Source organism: Lonchura striata, chromosome 17 (assembly GCF_046129695.1).
Source record: "Lonchura striata isolate bLonStr1 chromosome 17, bLonStr1.mat, whole genome shotgun sequence".
NCBI classification, from domain to species: Eukaryota; Metazoa; Chordata; class Aves; order Passeriformes; family Estrildidae; genus Lonchura; species Lonchura striata.
In genome coordinates this window covers 7,573,239-7,592,634 of record NC_134619.1, presented here as the reverse complement: position 1 = coordinate 7,592,634, position 19,396 = coordinate 7,573,239, and the positions used below count along the sequence as shown (strand labels likewise).

The 19,396-nt window shown below is 47.8% G+C and overlaps 1 protein-coding gene across 2 annotated transcripts; it reads right to left on the bottom strand.

The window, feature by feature from the left end:
* Nucleotides 1-5,442: 5,442 nt before the first annotated feature.
* On the bottom strand, nucleotides 5,443-18,940 carry TPX2 (TPX2 microtubule nucleation factor). 2 transcript variants are annotated; one of them, XM_021527433.3, is made up of 17 exons: nucleotides 18,737-18,940; nucleotides 13,574-13,726; nucleotides 13,189-13,314; nucleotides 12,898-13,006; nucleotides 12,225-12,356; nucleotides 11,463-11,585; nucleotides 10,891-11,024; nucleotides 10,423-10,580; nucleotides 9,836-10,007; nucleotides 9,567-9,705; nucleotides 8,910-9,126; nucleotides 8,595-8,693; nucleotides 7,757-7,933; nucleotides 7,491-7,637; nucleotides 6,841-6,952; nucleotides 6,000-6,187; nucleotides 5,443-5,557 (listed from the first exon to the last, which is right to left on the bottom strand). In XM_021527433.3, exons 2-17 carry the CDS (start codon nucleotides 13,674-13,676, stop codon nucleotides 5,447-5,449), a joined length of 2,247 nt encoding a protein of 748 aa, XP_021383108.2. In that variant the 5' UTR covers nucleotides 13,677-13,726; nucleotides 18,737-18,940; the 3' UTR covers nucleotides 5,443-5,446. The 2 variants fall into 2 exon arrangements, with proteins under 2 accessions (XP_021383108.2, XP_077643132.1); XM_077787006.1 differs by lacking the exon at nucleotides 18,737-18,940 and having other exon boundaries at nucleotides 13,574-13,790.
* Between the last annotated feature and the right edge of the window lie 456 nt (nucleotides 18,941-19,396).

Below are 19,396 nucleotides of genomic sequence, written 5' to 3'. Positions count from 1 at the left end.
GTGGCCAGCTCTGCCCACTGGCACTGGCCCTTTGGGAGAGCAGCTCCAAAGGACCCTGTACTCTGTGGGCATGGTGTGGCGCCTCTGGGCACTGCCACTGCGCCTTGATGAAGGGGACAGCAGCTGGGAACTGGGCATGGCCAGCAGCTGCAGCCTTCCCTAGCAACAGTTAAAAGACTTCCTCCAAAATCAAGTGTTTTGGGAATCAGGGAAAGAAACAGAGGAGCTGGAGGCTCCAGAGGGGTTGGGCTGTGTGTACAGGCATTGCCAGCTCTTTCTGGGGTGCTGCACCCCAGGACACACCTCAGGCACTGTGTGGGGCTGAATCCTGGCATTTGCTGGAGTGTGACTCTCCCAAGGCCCAGGCTGGCCAGGTGCCCCTGGGGAGGCTGAGATTACCCTGGGCTCCTCCACCCTGCCAGCTGCAGCCTGGTTCTGCCTCCCAGTTCCCCCCACCCCACAGCCACACAAAGCTCAGGTCCTGCCTGACACCAAACCTCGCTGTTTAAACCTTGCTTTGCTTTCTCCTTAGTTTAAACCTTACCTGTGGCAGGGCTGGAGGCTGCAGCAGCAAAGGAGGTGGGGAGGCTGCCCTGGCCAGTGCCACCCATAATGGAACTGAGACAACCAGCAAGCAGCAGCAGCCCTCCAAGAGCAGTGCTCAATTTGCCTGAAGCACCTCTCAGGAGGACCAACACTGCTCAGGCAGTGCTGCTGCTCCACATTGGCAAATCCCAGCTCCCAGTGAGCCACCAGCATCTGTGTGCCACAGCCTGGGGTCAGACTTTGCCAGTGGTTCACATGTGGCATTGAAATTGAGAAAAGCCAGGAAGGGATCACAGCTGTTCCTCTGTCCTTGAGGTGCTGCTGTCCCACCTGTCCCTGGCCTGAGGCACCCACCATCAACACCTCAATGCAAGAGCAATACTTGCTCAGTGGAACAACTGAACTGCTGGGGACTGCTCAGCAGATATGGAGCTGTCCTGCTCCAGCCTTCACAGATGGAATTTGTGGCTTTAACCAGGCCAGCTCCTTTCTTGAAATCCATGGCGGGACTTGGAATGTGATGAGGACTAGCAGGGATGATGCAGGAGCAGGCACACAGCTCCAGCTCACTGATGTGTTGATGCAGTTGTGTACAAGCAGAGGTGGGAGCATCACCAGCAGCCACAGTTCTTGGTGACAATGACAAACACGCTGCCCAGCCCTGGCACAAGCACCACTCTGTGATGAGTGGGAGTCCCCCACCTTGGCCGCTGTAGGGCCACGGTCAGGAATAACTGGCCAGATGCTGTGCCTGGCCAGCGGGGCCTCTGCCCATCGACTGTCATCGCCAACATACAGCTTGGAATTGCCTCTCTCCTCCTCCAGCCGAGGGCTGCCAGGCACCTGGAGGCCACCAGTGTCACTTCAGGCACGTACTGCCACCACTCCGCCAGCCTTTGGCTCTGCACCCTCCTGGCAAACCCGAGGTGGAAGAAGCACATCCATGCCCAAGCATGAGGCAGGAGCCCATGAGCCAGAGCCATGCCCCACAGCCACCTTGGAGCTCTTGGTGTGGTGGATACCAGGATAAAATTCTCCAAGGAGAGCAGGAGCAAGCAGCTGGACACCAGCCAGCCTTCCTGGGATGCTTGCAATCTTCCACGCTCCCTGGGAGAAAGGTTGGTCTGGGCACAAATTCCTGGCACAAGGTGAGGAAGCAAAGCCCTGGGTGCAGGTACTGGGGAGCCATTACTGGCTTTACAAAGGCAATGGGGGACCATGGTTTGGAATTATCAGATAAAATTCATTTGTGGGCAGAGAGAAATAAGCTGAAATCAGACCTTTGGGAAGAAGGAATTGTAGAATTGAAGGGCACTATCTGTTGCACCCCAGGATTTCAGATGCCTTGGTCCAAAACCACATGCCCAAGGAGCAGCACAGTGCTCCGGGGCTCTGCAAACCAGCCACTACCCAGGCTACTCGGCCTGGGCTTGGGGGTTTTTCTCCTCCCTTCCCATTCAGGAACTTAAACCAGAGCCTACATTGGCTGCAGCTGGGAAACAGCCTGTCCTGGGGCTATCTGGCAGCGCCTCAAGCACGCTGTTCCCTGGCGACGCCGTTGTCACAACTGCGGCAGCACACTTTAACCTTTACGTTTACCCTGGGAAGGGAGGCTCTGCGGGGGCAAAGCCGGCCCATTCCCGGGAAACCCTACACCCCAGCTAAATCGAGCAGCAGGGAAGGCTGAACAACATCCCCACCTGAATCCCAGCCATGCTGCTGAAACACAAACCAGCCAGGCTGTCTGGCTCTACTGCTTCCATCAGAACCAGGGCTTCCACCATGAGCGGCCATCGTGTCATGACAGGTGTCAGCAAGGTGATGAGGAAAGACAAGGAAAAACTCCACCATCATCAAAAGAGCATCCAGAGTGATGTGGCCACCACAGGAGCAGCAGGACCTGCCCAGGTCCAGGAGTTCTTGCCAGGTTCAGGCCAGGTCACACAAGCACCTGCAAAGGTTTCCCAGTGGAGACAGAAGGGAGAAGCAAAGCTGTGACTTGAGAGCATCATCAAGCCTTTTCATAAGAATTTATTCACCAGACAATTTGATCTTGCAGTCAACATGAAAGTCCAGGAGAACATTGGCTGCCTTTAAGTTCCAGCCCTAGTCTCTGTTCAGCAAATTATTTTGATGACAAATTGAGTACAGCCCAACTAGAAGAACAGAGGATTTTGTACCCAGACCTCCTCTCTCCTCCTCCCAATCCTTGCTCTCAAGGCATGCACATAAGGGTGATGAGCTTTGAGTACTGAAATAAAAAAATGTTTTTGCAAAATCCAGACAGAGAACGTAGATTTTACATCAGTTTCTCAACCTACCCTGACTCTAAAGGGAGGTGTTCCAACAGCACTTGGTTAAATCCCAGTCTGTTGCTCCCATCCTGTAAATTTGTTCTCCCCAGCAGAAAAATCACCTGCCACCATTTTCTTGCTGAAGCCTTGGCCAAATCCCATAGTCTCCAACATCCAGCTCCTTCAGATGATTTTTATACTTTATACACCAGAGCAGTTTTCCCACCACGTCACCACTTCCCTCCTAATTAAGAGGACAGGTCCCACACCCAGCCCGTGAGAACCTGGTGGGTGACTCCAAGCTCATACAAACACCCCAGACCCTTGGAGGCACAGCTGCCTGATGCTCCTGCCCCTGTTTGCAATGCATGGGGAATACAAGAGGCCATGTCTGGGGGAAGATGTAATGTCTTTTATTAGACCCAAATGATACCATTAGGGAAAAAATACTGCCAAGCTGTCAGGCACACAACCCCTTCCTCAAGGCAGAAGAGGCCATGTAGGGCCATCAGGGAAATCCAGCTACTTCATCCTTCAGGGATCAGTGGCTGCTCCAGTTCCACGGCCTCATGATCCTGCTTGCATTCACATTCTTCAGCAGCTCATCATCATTCCAGCTTCCCCCTGACTCATCATAAATATTTGCTGCTTCTGCTGCCCACACGCTGCCTTCCCCAGAGCTGGTACTCGAGGAAAAAACAAGGGCTCCCTGACAGCACATCTGAGCTTTTGTGATGTCCCCATCCAGTAGCAGATCACAGGGAACAGCCCCACCATGACAGAAATGGGGTTAAGGCAGACAGGTCAGATCCACACAGATTTTCATTTTCAAGAAGAGGATGCTGACATGTCCCTTGTGCTCCAGCCAGTCCTGCAAATTGTCACAGAAGCAGTGACAGCTGTTTTTTTCTGGCTGTCCTGTAACTCTCAGCACAGTGACAGGGGGCTATTGGCAAAATCAGAAAAATGTAGCTGAAGGCAGACTGGGTGATTAGATCAAGCTTTTGGGCCAGCCTCTGCCACAGCTACACAAAGTTCCTCACAAGAAGGGAATGAAAAGCTGAAACTTGAGCAAAATGGAACCATGTTTGAGCTCACCATTTCCAAGCACCCACACTGCCACAGTGTGGGTCATTCATCCTTGAGTGCCAGCACACTTCCCCAAGCTCTCATTCTCCATTTCTTCAGTTACTAACTGCATAAAACCTATAATTTTTTTTGAAGAATCCTTGTATTTCAGTGTGGGTGGCTTTTCCTCTTTTAATCCCAGCACTGCAGTTTGAAGCTGGAGCTCTTGAAAACACTCCCATAGAGACCCCAGCTGTTCTGCAATGACATCTCTCTTGAGCATCACAATTTTTAGGAGAATTCCTGCAGAATCATCCCTCGGGTCCAATAAATGTTCATCTTGGAATTTAGATCTCTAAGGACTTTCTTTCACTGTTACCTCTCTCAGTCTAGGAGTAAAATAGTGATTGCTTGACGTACTTTGGCAAGAATGAGGTAGCATCTCTAAGCACCCCCTTAGGTGGAATCTAACACCTAGTTTGAACTCTCCTTTTCACCCAAAAATCTAAACAAAAAGCTACACACTCTGGGAATAACTTCTTCAACAGTATCACAATTCAGAAGAAATGAAAGCAAATGTTTTCCATAACCAGCAAACAAGAAAGTTTATCCAGTTAGGACAAATTAATTCTAAATTTCTCTTTCCCCCTCTCTACTAAGCAGCACAACCGCACAAGCAGCCCTGCTCATGTGTTTCAGCAAAATATAAAGGTAAGAAATCAGAGCACAGTACTAAGTAAGAAATAATTATTAAAACTTTAATCTAGATGTGTCCACTCTTCACAAGGCCAGCAGTTTTGTCCTCCAGCACATTTGAGCCCTTGGGCTATATTTAGCTCTGCTCGCTGCCCAAACTAGCCAGAGATGCTGATGGCTCTGTAGCCAAGAGACCTGCACTGGCAGAAGCTATGGCAGCAGCTCACAGCAAGTCACTTGCCAGATAAATTGTTCCCCAAACAGAAGGACTTCAGCTATAAAACAGCAAGATGGTTTAATCCTCTAATATACACAAATAACTACTTTTAAACGTGGGCAAGATTTATATTTGTAGTCATCTAAACATTAACAAGGAAGGCCAGACCCACGCTACACCGGCTTGAAGGGACCTCACTTAACACAATTCAAGCTAAATATAGATTAAAAGACTAAAAAACAGACACTTGAAAATAGCACTTAGTGTAAAAATACAAGACAGCTCTGCCAGATGCACACATCTGTGTGGGCAGTCTTTATCAAAAACTCTTCTGCAGGAAAGGGCTTCAGCCCACTAGCCAGAGACAGCAAACAGATTAGGAATTTTTATTTAGTTAGGTACAAAATACGTTGGTTTAGTCTCTAGAGAAGATGGGGTCTGGATACACAGCAAGGCCAGGAGGCACTGCTGAAATGCCATGGGCTCAGGTGAAGTTTAACTACTCGGTATAACAGCAAAACCAAGCACAGGAGTTCAGACTGAGCAGTCATGGAAAAAAGTTGCTCCCTCTCTCCTACCAAGGGAGAGGGATGGGATCTCCCACCAGCTGTCATGTGGATGCTCATCAGCATCGGAATCTGTCTGAGAAGTTGGGAGACTTTGGCATAGTCAGTGGTTGATGACTGGGCTTCACTTCTAGGCTGCGGTATTTGCGTATTGGGTTTGCCTTGTGAACCTGTGGAAAAATAAATATAAGTAAGGGCAAAACAAAGCAAATTGTTGCAGTTATAATAAAGCTGAAATTCGCAGGTGAGCTGTGGATGAAGTGAAGGCAGGCATCTGCTTGAGACCACCCTGGGCACTGGAGTGAGGTAGTGGGAAAATACACAGCACATGCTGGGGTTGTGGGTTTTACTGAGATCATTCTGCTTTGATAGCTACACATGTGCATCTCCAAAACTCAGCCAACTCAGCACAGCTGCTTTCTTTGTTTGCATAGTTTTGTAGGTCTGCTTTTTTTTTTTAAACCAGTTGTGAATTTAGTGAGTCATCAATTTACAAAGAGAATCTTGAAAAGGCAGTTTTAGCACAGTTCAACTGTGACATTAGCTCCATAAGGATATTCCCACATTCCTTTGGGTTACTTTATAGCCCTTGCTCAGAAACAGCTCACTTACCATTTCTTGTCTTAGCTTAGCAACTTCTTCCTTTTCACGCTCCTCTTGCTGCTGCCTGATCTGCGCCTCATGCCTCTCCCTTAAGGCTTCTGCGTCTGCCAATCGCTTTTCAAATTCTTGCCGTTCTTTTGCTCTTCTTTCTGTTGCTAGCTCAAAGCTTTCAGGAACTACAGAACCAGAAAGGCTCTCTAAGTTTAGAAATAGAGGAGATAACATCGTTTCAAAGACAGTCAGGTAAAGCAGAGCAGCACAAATGTCGATGGAAGCCTCCCTTTGGAGAGCTTCCTCTTGGCAAGGGTGGTTAGGAGATACCTCCAGGCTTCAGGAAAAGAGAAAACTTTACTCCCAGACGTGAGCAGTGTTAATGCAGACGTCACCCCGTCATGGGTGTTCTCATGGGAGGGAGCAAGCACACAATTGTTAGAACAAACATGCTTTTGGCTGGTTTTATGCTCTACAAATCTTAGCCTACCCAAGCAGTAGATGCCTTCATCTCACTAGAAATGGGAGGGAAAGAGTGACAGCACTGCAGAAATGCCAGCTGTCTCTGCAGGGAGCTCCTCACATTCTCAGTACCCTTATCCTGAGCTGGCACACATCAATCATCTGCCAATTGCAGCACAGCTTCTAAATACAGCTGCCATGCTGGAGCAGGACAGGGGGTGGAGAGGAAATCCCCTTGCTCCCAGGGGACACAAGCTGTTAGGCAATTAGTCGATTAAATGCAAGGCATTATTGGCTGTGCTGATGAAGAAGAGGCAACAGCCAGAAAAAACATCACTTAATTGCATCAGTTGTGAGCTATCAGCCAAGCCCACATAGCAAGTACTTGCAACTGTACCTGACAGCATCTTATGTTCCTTTTTGGGCACAAAAGGCTCCTGGTACATCACTGTGTTGGGACGAGCTTTAAAACATGCTGCCTCTTTCTGCCTTTTCATGTCTTCTTTAAGCTGCAAGAGAAGAGAGCATGTCAAGTGCCAGGCAGAAAGAGACCATCTCCCTGTGACCCAGACTCCAGCACTCCCTACACAGGAAAAGCCATGCTGACGTGAATAATTTCCATAGAAAATTATATTAAAGCCAAAAATTGGTGTCACTTATTGCCTGACTGTTGCTTTGCCAGAAATATCCTGAAGAAAGTTTCAGGTGTCCACTGCAGACTTCACATGAGCAAAAGAGTATATTTATGTGTCAATAAATTCCTGGAGATAGTTAGCAAAGGGATTCAGCTGCACAGAGCTGCTACTCAGAAAATACCCCACAGCTGTTCATACAGTTGTGGTAAATCCCATCATTTACCATAAAGTGAGAAAAAAACAAACCATTGACCAATCCTTAACCTATAGCGCAAGTCTCATGTTAAGTACAGAAAAATTCCTTGCTCCAACTCAGCGACCAATTCAATTCAAGGAGGACAGTTTCTCTAGTCAACCATAACTCCACCAGTTGATTTAAGTCTGGTCATTCCCATTATCCTTTTCATCCTACCTGCTGTTTCCAGCTCTGGAGCTTGGCAGCTCCCCGTTCATCCACCTGCAGATGGAATGGCTCAGGCTGAGTTGGTGTTTTGACCTTCTTTTCTGGCAGTTTAACTTGGTCAAAGTAAGGCAGAGGCAGCGCTTTGAACTTTGGCACCTGAAATAAACAACTCAAAATATTTCTTGTCCTTTCCTTGGAGGTTTAATAGACAACAGCAAATCCTATCACACTTTTTTACTGAAGGAGTGGAATCCAAGGTAGCTTTTTACTCTTACCTCTTCCTTCTGTAGTTCTTCTATTTTTTTCTCTTTTTGTATTTGTCGTTCTCTGTCCCGTGCATCAAAAGAGAAGGGGCAAACTTCCACATGCCTCTGCTCTGGCATTTTGGGTTTGAATGGCACTCCATAATGTGGCATAGGATTAGCTTTGATCACAGCCACCTCCTCTTTTTCCTAAAGGGATATTAGCATTAGGATCTGCTTTTTTACTTTGGCATAGGCTGCAACTCCTGCCAAGCAAAGCCACAAAGAGCTTTGAATGAGGTCCTTTAATAAGGGGCACAGCAGATTCTTACAAACAGTGGACACTACAAAAATTAGAAAACCAAGAAGTATCAATTGACTGGCACCCTGAACTACAGGTCCAATACTTCCTTTTTTGAAACCACTCTCAATTCTAGTACTCATTCAAATTATACTGTAATTATTTAATATTCTCTTGACAAGAAGGAAAGAAGAAGGTTGTGAAGCTTTCAGAATCCTGCTCTCCACCTTAGGGAGAAGATCATGTGCAATATCTGCCTTCAGTGACAGAAGAGTGAGAAATCTGAGCAGTTCACCTTCCTCATTTATAGCAGCAACACCTCAGAAACCCTCATCAGTGCCCTAGCATTTAAATGATTTCATTTTTTATGAGAATTCAGTTTCTGTAAAATGAGTAGCAATAACCAGATTGTTTCAAGTGAATAGCACAGACAAAGGTAACCACTGGAGGAACTGCTCACAGGGGGGAAGGAAGAGGCTTCCAGCCCCAGAGCATCCCACCCACATCCAGAAGCACGGCAGGCACTGCAGTGAGAACTGGGCCTGGCTCCAGCCTCATCACAACTGTTACCTTTTCTTCCTCTCTGCCAGACACACGGGTCCTGCTCCTCAAGGTAAAGGCTGGAGACTTGGGGACAGTAACAGGAAGTGCTTTCTTCTCTGGAACACCCTGTTCAGAAAAGCCAGTAAGGAGTTACCCAAGGCCAAGCGCCAAGAAAACGCCTCAGAGAAACAACCTGACAGCACAGGATGTACCTACTGCGGTTCTTACCTAATCACACACACTATTTACCGAGATCATTGAACACATAATACAACATAGCTACAAACATTTTGAAGCTTATTGCCACCAACTCCCAAGCCTGGGTGTTATTAAATTTCTTACCACAACATCCTCCAGGATTTTTGTGGGACATGGCCTGGAATGGAATTCAAAGCGCTCTTCCTCCTGCTGCTTCTTGCTCTCACGCTCCTGAATCCTTTTTTCTATTTCCAATTGAAAGCCAATGGGTTGAGTGAGCTTCTTCACAGGGGGTTTACTGGGCAGGAGTGGCCCACTCTCAAAGATTTTGTGATTGATTTCTCGTGCTTTGAATTTGTACCTATGGAGGAACAATGGAGACAGTCACCAATTGTACATTATTGTGCAGCTATAGTTAGCAATTCTTCCTTTGCCTTCAAAACAGCAAGATTAATAAGGAAAATCTTATGGATTGTTTTCCTAGAAATCCAAACCTTTGCCTAGTTTTGAAGTGCATGCAGGCTGCATTTCTATACTGGGTTTGCTTTACTCATTGTAAGTTGTACTCAACCCAAGATCAGCTCTCCTAAGAGCACGTTCTTAAAAATTAATTGTTTATATTTCACTTCCCTAAAATCAGAACTAAATAATTATGAACAACCTAAAGGAACCTCAATGGTATATGCTACTCATTCTTTCACACAAAAAGGGTATTCCAGAGAAGTGGCATTTTGGTACCTGAAAAATATTTCCAGTGTGATACAATCATCCCCTGGAGGACTAGAGTAAGCCCTTACTTACTGTTGAATTTTCTCTACTTCCTCTTCTTCTAACTCTGCAGCAGTTTTGCAGGTGACAGGTCTCAAGCGCTGCTTTGTTCGCAGCACTGGTGTTTTGGGGTGTGTGAGCCGAGCCTTCACTGGCTTTCTTGAAACTGAGCCTAGAAATTCAAGTCACACAGACCAGCAGTTAATGGCAAGGCCTGCAACAGACACAGGCCATGTGCTGAGTGTAGTTAAAGCATCTCTTGCTCTACCACCATGTCTGTGGACACAGCCAGGACAACTCACCCTCCTCAGATTTCCTGCTCCTCAAATGGTAACGAGGGGGTGTGCGTTTTTGGAATGCTTCTACCTGCTCAGCAAAGGACACGTATTCTGTTGTGGCTTCTTCAAGTTTTCTTTTGTTTCCCTGGGACAGATTGAAAGGCTTGGGGACAGTGTGTCCCTTTGGCATTCGCACCTGAAGACATAAAACCACAGTAAGTATGGCCAGGAGGTTTTGATGACATTTCCTCTCCCCACTGACGCACAGTATCTGTCCCTTCCTCTCACTGCAAAGAAGATAACACCTCACATTAAGCACAAGTGTTAACAGTCTGAAAATGCACAAGTTATATTGGGAAACTGTATCGAGCAGATTAAACCACAAAGTGGAATGACTGGAAAATCTGACATTATAGGGCTCCTTTTCCCACAAGGTTTCTTTGGAGTTTTATGGCAACACAGACACACAGGAAGTCTGCAGTCACATTTGCACAACACCTGCCTCTCCTGTGGTAACCTCTCTGTGGGTATCAACCCAAGCACTGCACAAGCAGCAGGGAAATAGTGGCAAGGATCAGCGAGCTGAGTGCTGGCAGTGCTCTGGCTCTCACCGGAGAAGGGGGGTGCTTCCTCAAGACTGCTGCAAAATCCAGCTCCTTGTACTCGTTGGCAGGCTGGCTTTCTACATTCTGTTTAATTCTAGTCTCTGTGCAGAAGTGGAAATCAATTGGCTTTGTTACTTGACCAACAGGTTTCTTCATGGGTTGTCCTAGAGGAAAATAACATATAAGCACTAGAAGCCTTTTGCTGTGGGGTAGGATTTGTGGAAATTAAAAAAAAAAGCATTTAATTTCTAACAACTAGGTAAATTTTTAGAGAGCTCATCTTTAACATTTCAAAACATGACATAACCCAAACCCACCTGTTTCCAGGCAGTTTAGAGGCTGATCTACATTAAATGGCTCCTAATATTTATTGCAAAGTCTGAAATGCTTGTTTCAAAGGTACTTGCACAGCAATGTACAGCACTTTCAGCTGAGCCTAATGCAGCTTCATTTGGCAATTCAGGCAGAGCCCACCTGCTCCAGCAATAGCAGCTTTCAGAGACTCCTCGTTCTTCTTTCGCAGCTCCATAACCTCCTGCTGTAACTGCTGCATCTTTTCCACCTCCTGCTCCTCTGTACTCTTCAGCTTGCTAGGAGGTTTGGTCCTCCTGCAAAAGCACATTAAAAACTAAGATATGGCTTCCTACTTCCCTGGTTATTAGCATGATGTTTCTGCAAGGAACATGCTTATCCTCCAGCCTCATTGCAGGAGCATCACTGGTTATAAAAACATCCTCTTTAGAAGAGATCTGCTTGGGTTTTGTTTGTTCAAGAAATCTCACAGCTAGCTGCTATTCTGCAGACCCACTTGCTGTGTGCATTCTCAATCCATCAGGAAGAACAACTTTTTCCTCAAAAGAACATCAAAAGCTTTCCTCTGCACAGGTTCAGCTGGTGAAGTACATTTCATCCTAATATTGTTGCCTTGACCCAGTGTTTACTAAATGTGATACCATCACATGCTAAGTTGAAGCTGAAAACACTCAGCCAGGACTGTCACCTAAATCAACTGTGATTAGCACACAAGTCACAAGAAAGCCACGTACTTTAACATTGTTGGCGTGCAGGGCATGGTCTGTTTGCTTTTCCCTCTCCCTGGGGAGAGGTCAGGATCCTGCAGGGGCTCTTTCTTTGTGGATGCTTCTGTCGCCTTCTCTCTGCTACCAGAACTAAGAGGAAAAAGGTGTTAGGGCAAACCCCTCGAATTAACTGTATTCTAAATAAACCACCACCTGCAGCTCTCACCACCATGCACAACATCCCAACACCTGGTGAGGTCTAAGGTATGCCAGGCTGGCCTTACCTCACCCCACGCCCAGGTATAGCCCATCTAGCTTTCTCTGGTACTCTAAGGCTGCAGAAGGAAAGATGAATTACTGAGTTTTTGGAACTTTTTTGGAGGAGGGAGGTACACTGAAGATCATTGAGATACAGCAGTGTTTCAAAGATCACACTTTAATTTCCTGACCTCATTAATTTGAGAAATATTTTAGCTGTGACTCTTTTATAGCTAATGACTGCCTGATGACTTCCTGATGGGTAAGTTCAGACAAATTTAAAGCTGACAGACACTGAGTAAGAAGTAAGAAGGTGAAGAAGGCCATGCTTATTTCATTCACATCTCCACCTCCAAACAGAGCAATTCCTTCAGCATTTACAGCCATTTTGTGTTCATGAAATCAGTATCAGCAACCAGTTTCAGCCACCACCCCCTAACCTTCCTGTAAGAACCTTCTCAGCCAGGTGGAAACTCTTTCCAAAGGGTATCCTTTTTCCCAGCCCTAAACAGAAGGACTTGGATGACATACAGTCTCATTTTCTTCAAGGGTGGAACATCTTCTTTATTATCCAGGGCATTGGCAATTTCCTTTGCTTTGATTCTGCCTGGCTGCTTGCGCTGCTGGGTCTTCCCCTGCTTTGTAGCCAATCTCCTGCCCGGTCTAGAGTAGAACAGAAAGCAGAGGTCAATTTTCCCACAGATCTGAGGACACACCTGACCTGGATAACACATTTGTCAATGCGTCCCCTAACTCCACCACATAAATTGTGTTTAACACAACAATCCAAACACAGCACAATTCATTAAAGTTTAACAATCCATAAACTAAATATTCTTTGCTATATATGAGCATGCAGAACTTGTATTCGTATCAAGAATGAGTTCTGCCCAAGTCAGGCAGATATAAACAAAGAAACTTTATAAGCCATCTCAGTTTCAGATATCCTCACATTCCAGAAGCTCCTGGCGCTGCCGAGTCTCATTTGACAAGTATGTGAGACACTGCATTACATTTCCACCCTAGAGACTGCCCCTCCAGCCTAGCCAGCAGATCAGATGTCCCAATGCACGATCTCCATGTTGGAGAACTCCAGCCCCACAGGATGCCCCAAGAACAGCTTAGACCTGCAGATCCTGAGAGCAAGGAGCTGCTTAGTTACACCATCATCAATCATTGTACAAACTGAACACAAATATTTCACCTCTGAGGGGCCTCTGCAGGGGCAGCAGCTCTCCAGGTTGCCAGGGACCCAACAATGTTCTGAGGGACCGTGTTGCCCTGGGCACATTCTGCTTCACCATTGCTTTCACCTGAGAAAGGGGCAGGTGTCAGCTCATCTGTATATACATATACAGAACAACAAGTAAAACCACATGAGACCTTGCAGGTGAAAGTTTATGAAATCCCACAAAAGCCAGACAGAGGCCTTTTCATTTTGCCAGCGAAAAGCAGGTAAAATTTATTCCCTCCCTGCCCCACTGTGACAGCTTACTCATTGCTACTTCTTGTGATGGGACAGAAGAAAGAATAACATCAGGCTTTGAAGAAGCAGGGCTGAAGTGTGAGACCTTTGCCAGATTTTCTGCAGGAGGGACATTCTCCAGATTGGCTTTTTCGTCTGTAAGGAGAGAAAACTTTCACTATACACACCATTAGGAATACCCCAGAACATCATTATTATGAGGTTAACAAAGGCAAGTTACAGATGACAAAAATGAAATACAAAAAAAACCCCAAAAAAACAACAACAAAAGAAACCCCATGCATGATGAATGATGCAGTTAACATCATGATTAAATGCACAGAAGCCAGGCCCAAAACAAGGATCACACTAAGGTGTCATCCAACAAGGAAATAAGGAGTTGGAAGCAACTTACCAAACCAAGAGTCTGCATTGTGCGCATCATCCTCATTCAGAGTTGCAAAATTGATGCAGATGTTTGGGACATCAAAAGAATAACGGGATTCTGGCTTAGACATCTTCACAGTCACACTGTCCCCAAGAGTCCTCTGTCTGCACTGCTACAGCCCTTTAGACAACAACAGGGAATCAGTGGAATCATCCCTCACCTCTCTGCAGAGTTTCTAGGGACAGGCATTGGGGACAGCCTTTGGGACATCCCCCCTTCTTGCACTTCACACTTTTGGGCAGAACCCCTCATGAGCAATATAGAGTTTTATTCTACTGCTGATCTGCAAAGCTAAGGATATTTCACCACTGTTGATGTTTGCAGGTTCAAAACTGTCAGAAAGATCAAGTTTTAACAGGATTTTTTTAGTACCTGTATATGCTAGAGTTATATTTTTTAAGGAGTAAAGTATAAAGCTTTTTCAGAGAGTGACTGATTTGCACTTTCTTCCCTCACGGTGCACAAGAAGAGTTCTTACCCTCACAAAATTCCCTCCAGAGCACTGCAATGTACAGCCTCTCTCTCTCTCTGAAGGGCCCACAAACAAGAACTAATAACACAAAGGTGCTCTTCTATATAATAAATTGATTTTTCAAAGCAGGAAGAGAGTTCTGTAGAACATTATTACTGGGCAAACAGTCAGAAGGAGGGCAGTGTCAGGCCCTCTTGCATTCCTTAGCACTAGCCCAAGGCTGGCCAGGCTATAAACAAACTGAGCACTGTGATCCATGTCAAACAGTCCCTGCAGTTAATTAATGAAGCACTGACAGCAAGAGGAGTCCCTGTGTCAACAGGTGATATTAAACTCAACAGAACAGGAATAAAGCCAGTGACAAAGTTATAAACCCTGAAATTATACAAAACCTTCTTGCAAAGGTGCTTTTGTGATGCCTTGAACAGCTGTGAGGCAAAGCCCATGAGGATGTTATAAAACACTCCGCAAGGAAATCACCTGAACTTTGCTTTTATGAAACCAAGCAATTCCAAAGCAGCATATTCCTAACCCACAGAGCCTCAGCCCTAAACCATCTGTCTAGGCAGACCACACATGGTTCAAAACCCAGATGGTGCTCCTCAATAAATAAGAAAATGACCAAGTGTAAACCAAAGCAGTGTTTAGGGGGGTACCATGTTGGTCACAACCACTGGCCCCCAAGGATGGGTGCACAGAGAGGTCTCCAGCTCCTCAGAACAGAGCTGTGATAGTTAAAGGCAAGAATGTCATTAGAGAAGCACCAGCTACATGGCTGGGAAGATGTCAAAGTAGGGCCCAAAGAAGGCAAACATAAGAATTAGAGCCAAAACCAACTGTAACTGAGCTCGAGACATGGCTGGAATCAAATGCTTTCCTACCGCCCTTAATCAAGATAGAATTTCTGTCAACACTTTAGACTTTTTTAAAAATCAAATGCGTCATCTGCATTCTCCCCTCACCCTCTCCAGTCAGAGTCAGAGCTCTGGGCATCATGTTTCACAGCTACTTGTGCCCACTGCTACATTGCTGCAGTTTGCAGCTTTTTACTGAGTAGAGCCCATATTCCACAGTGTCACCACCCTCATCATCGACCTCATTGCTGACCACTCTCTCTCCCCTCTATCCCAGACAGAAGAGAATAGTCAGGAAAAGAAAAGGATTGTATCGCTGCCTCAGTTTCATACTCTGTTTCTTGAAAGAGACAACTGGGAGATAACAGTTATTGTGACTGCGCTCCAGAAAGTTCATTCAGTCAGATGAACTCATGACATCTGCTTCTGAAATCCCCACATATCCTCCAAGTCCTGCCCGGAACAGGACTGAGGGTGAAGCAGCAGCTCACTGAGAGGCATCCTGCTCCTCCACCCACCGACTCGGGCTGGGACAGGATCAGCCAGGAATGCCCCGGTGATTTATCACTCCTGTGCCCACCATGAGGTATCTGCAATGCCAACAGGCTCTGCCAAGCACAGCCCAACACCCGCTGCCCACTCCCTGCAGGCATTTTAAAACACACAGTTGTGATTTTGACAGCTCAACCACATTTATCTCAATCCAAAATTCTTTCTCTCCACTGCAGCACTCATCCACCGGAAAGGAGGCGTGGAAATTTTTCCTCATTAATAGGGACTTTCCCTAATTAGCAGGCACTGTGTGCATTTCCCAGGCGTGATTACAGGCACGCTGTAATCCTACACAGCTCGGCGTGGACTTAAAGCATGACCTTGCTCTCCCCCACATCCATCACCTCCTGTGTCGACACGGGTGTCTGCAGCGAGCCAGCCGGGGAACCCTCACCCCCGTTCTGCAGGATCGGCTTTCACCTGGTTTGCAGAGCTGCTGAGGCAGGAAAGGAAGATCTGATCTTCTCGCCTGCAAAAAGACCCCAAATTCCTTCTATAAAGTGACTACTTAATTAAAATCTTCATTTTCTTTCTAGGTCTCCTCTCTCACTGACCTAAAAGTGCCTCCAGAGCAGCACAGCTGTATCCACAGGGAGGAATAGGCAGTGGGTTCCTCTAGACATCAGGTTTCTTTTGAGTAACTACACTTTGGCACGTTCCAGAAGAGTGCCTTGGCATGGTTTAGATTAGTTAGCTTTGAAAAAGGATTACAGTAAATTGGAACAAGCATTCCTATCCCAGAATAAGACTGATCCAACAGCAAGTGCAATAGGTATTTTGGAATAACTTCACACCTCGCTGTAATCCAAATTAGCTTTAAAATTCTGACACAATTCCATCACAGATGTGTTCAGTGTGTTTGTCTCACTGAAATTGTGAATTTTGTTCCAACAGCACAATCTGCCTGGACAAAGAAGCCTCCTAGCCATTCAGGCCATGGTTGGAGATAGGATGCAGCATTCCAACATGAGAAATCAAGGTCAGAGGGAGAGAAAATGGAGGAGTGTGGGAGAGTAGCAAGGACAGGATAGTGATAGGGACACCAAAAGGTTGCAATAAGACAAGTGGGAATGGCTTCAAACTAAAAGAGGAGAGGTTTAGATTGGATATTAGGGAGAAATTCTTCCCTGTAAGGGTGGTAAGGCTCTGGCAAGGGTTGCCCAGAGAAGCTGTGGCTGTCCCTGGAAGTGTTAAAGGCCAGGTTGGATAGGGCTGGTCCAGTGTCTCTGCCCAGAATGGTGATGGGAGTTTGGAACAAGATGAGCTTTAAGGTCCCTTCCAACCCAACTCAGTCTGGATCCTGAGGAAGGCAGAGTTCTGCTCTTTCTTGCCACCTTGCAATGTAGATAAGGCCCTGGTGAACTGGAGATGATGCCTTATCACCACACACCACTGGAACTTCACAAGTGACAGATGTTACTTATGGCAAATCCTAACAGGATCAGAAAGCACAATAAACAATAACAAACACACAAGAAGCTAGTCTAAGTTACATCAGCAGATAAACACAAAGGCAGCCGATCCACATGCCTCAGAACCCAAAAGAGGAAACCAGGAATGAACAAGAGAAGCTTCCCCAAGGCCGAGGCAGCTGCATGGGAATGTGCTCCAGCAATTCCAGGGCCTTCTGCTGGGCTTCAACACCAGCTGCCACTTAAACAGAGGAGGCTGCACTAACCAGGCAGCTTTAATTCAGCCTGGCAGCTTCTTCATTGTCCTGCACCTTAGAGTTTTCTGTTCTTTTTATTGGGATAATAATCCAAAGGTCTTGGATGCTTTCCAGGGTTTAACATGTAAGTTGGAGCATTAGAAATGGATTTACAACAGCCTAGCGAGAACCATCCCACCACAAAGCCATCATCTGAACTCCCTCTGCGTGACACTGACAGCCTCAGAAAGTCACCCTTCATCCTTGCTTTTCCCTGAGCAGGGTGGAAGTGAACACTTCCAACACACTCTGGATCTACAGCTTCTCCCTCCTCTCTTGTGCCCCTTACTCAAAGATCAACTAGGCTTTTCTGCAGCACACAATCAGCAATGGATCCACTACCTCCCAGAACGCTGCTGTTCCATCATTTAATTCTCAAACTGGGAGAAAAGGCCTTTAACTCTCCTCAGGTGAGAGCTGAGCCCGCAGAAAGCTCCGCAGACCACCCCGACCGGCAGCCAAGGCAGGGGCGAAGGGCAGGCACAGCCTTTGCTCTGCTAACGGCCCAGACCCGCCCCCATTCCCAAAAATAAACAGCCCTGACATCTCGTGCTCCCTAAAAAAGATCCCACAAGTTTCAGAAGACATAAAGATGGTACATTCTAAGAATAGACGTTCAGGGAAAATAAAATTATTTTTAGCTACCATAACCTCAACTAATTGTTACATTAAGTTGAAGGTCTTCAAGCTTAAAAAAAGCCCCAGATAAAAATAGTACCCCGAATGTTTTTTTCTGATACTTGGGCCAGGTTTTGCCTGGTTTGCTTCCCTCCTTTTCCTGGGAAGGGGGATTTGGACTGAGACATTACAGAGCTTTCCGCCGTGAAATACACTGTTTCATCAGATTGCGTGACTGTTGAAAAACTTAGAACTTTATTTCACTGCCGAGGCACCCACCCCACCGTAAGGCACACGCCGGGAGCTCCGGTACCGCGATCCCCGCCAGGGGAACGGGAACCGCCCGCCACGGCGGCTCCTCCCGCTGCCGCCCGGGGGCACCGGGCTCGGCTTCCCCGGACAACACGGTGTTCGTAACCAGCCCCCGGGGCTCCGTTACGAGCCCGCCCGCCAGACCGCGATAGCGGCTCCGGCCACGGGCTGAGCGCCCGGAGCCGCCTTCCGTCGCCGTTTCCCAGCCGAGCCCTCGGCCCCGTTACCAATACCTGGGCTCGGAGTAGGCCTGGGGAACAGCCGCAGCGAGAGAACGACCAGATATGGAGAAGGGCTGCGGGTTGGGAAGGAGAGGCGAGGCCGGGGGTGCCCGGCCGGCGCCCCGCACTCACCTCAGCAGCGCCGCCGCCACTCCGCGCGGCGCCTCTGCCGCCGCCGTTAACGGATTTCAAACAGGACCCCGCAGTCCGAACTCACCAATCAGCGCCCGGCACACGCCCTTTGAGGCGCGCTGATTGGCTGGACCCCTTCAGGACCCGGATAATCAGACCCCAAGCAACGCAGTTGCGCTCTCCCTGCAAAGTCTGACGGGAAATGTAGTACGTGCTTGCACAGCGCCACAATGACCGGGCGAGAACCGAACCACAACTCACATAACGCACTGCGGGACCTAGTAGACCAATCAGAAAAGGGGATGCCTTGAGTGTCGTTCCGGGTGGCCTATCAGCGACTGGCGGGCGGGACCCCGGAGCCAGTGTCAGCCGGTACGGCCGCGGGGCCGGGCAGGAGCCTGCCGGAGCCGGGCTCAGGTACGGCGGCTGTATCAGTGTCCGCTGCCCGGCTTCCACCCGCTGTTCCTCAGCAGATCAGCCTTCGGACTGCTGGGCCCGGGAAAGGCGGCTTCCGCCGTCTGGTAAGCCCGGCTAGGTTTCTCGATGCTGTGAGGACAAAGTGCCATTTGCGCAGTGGCGTTTTCGACCCCAAGTAGTGCATAATCTTCCCCGCAGTGCTGCAGAGGGATGGGTAGCCAGCTGTTAACGGCGGGGCAGGCCCCTGCTGCCACAGTCGCTTTCACAGCTTCGGCACTACCCCCATAAACCTCCCCTCACAATCCCAGCACGGGCTCCCTGAGCACTGTGGAGACACAAAACACCCCACGTTAATCCCGGAGTGCTCTGAGGGGTTTGCAGCCGTGTCAGCGGCAGGGCCGTGTCCGCAGGGCGCGGCGAGAGCGGAGGCCCGAGCTGCCACCGCCGCGGCCGGCAGGGGGCGCCGGAGCTCCGCCCTCCGCCCGGCACATTCGCGCATGCGCA

Excerpts from the sequence above, each read along its gene's own strand:
- TPX2 (XM_021527433.3), bottom strand. The coding sequence starts at position 13,676 with ATGTCTAAGCCAGAATCCCGTTATTCTTTTGATGTCCCAAACATCTGC. Across the intron at positions 7,638-7,756 it reads AAGAACTACAGAAGGAAGAG|GTGCCAAAGTTCAAAGCGCT; the intron begins GTAAGAGTAAAA and ends TGTTTATTTCAG. Across the intron at positions 6,953-7,490 it reads TCCAGAGCTGGAAACAGCAG|CTTAAAGAAGACATGAAAAG; the intron begins GTAGGATGAAAA and ends CTTCTCTTGCAG.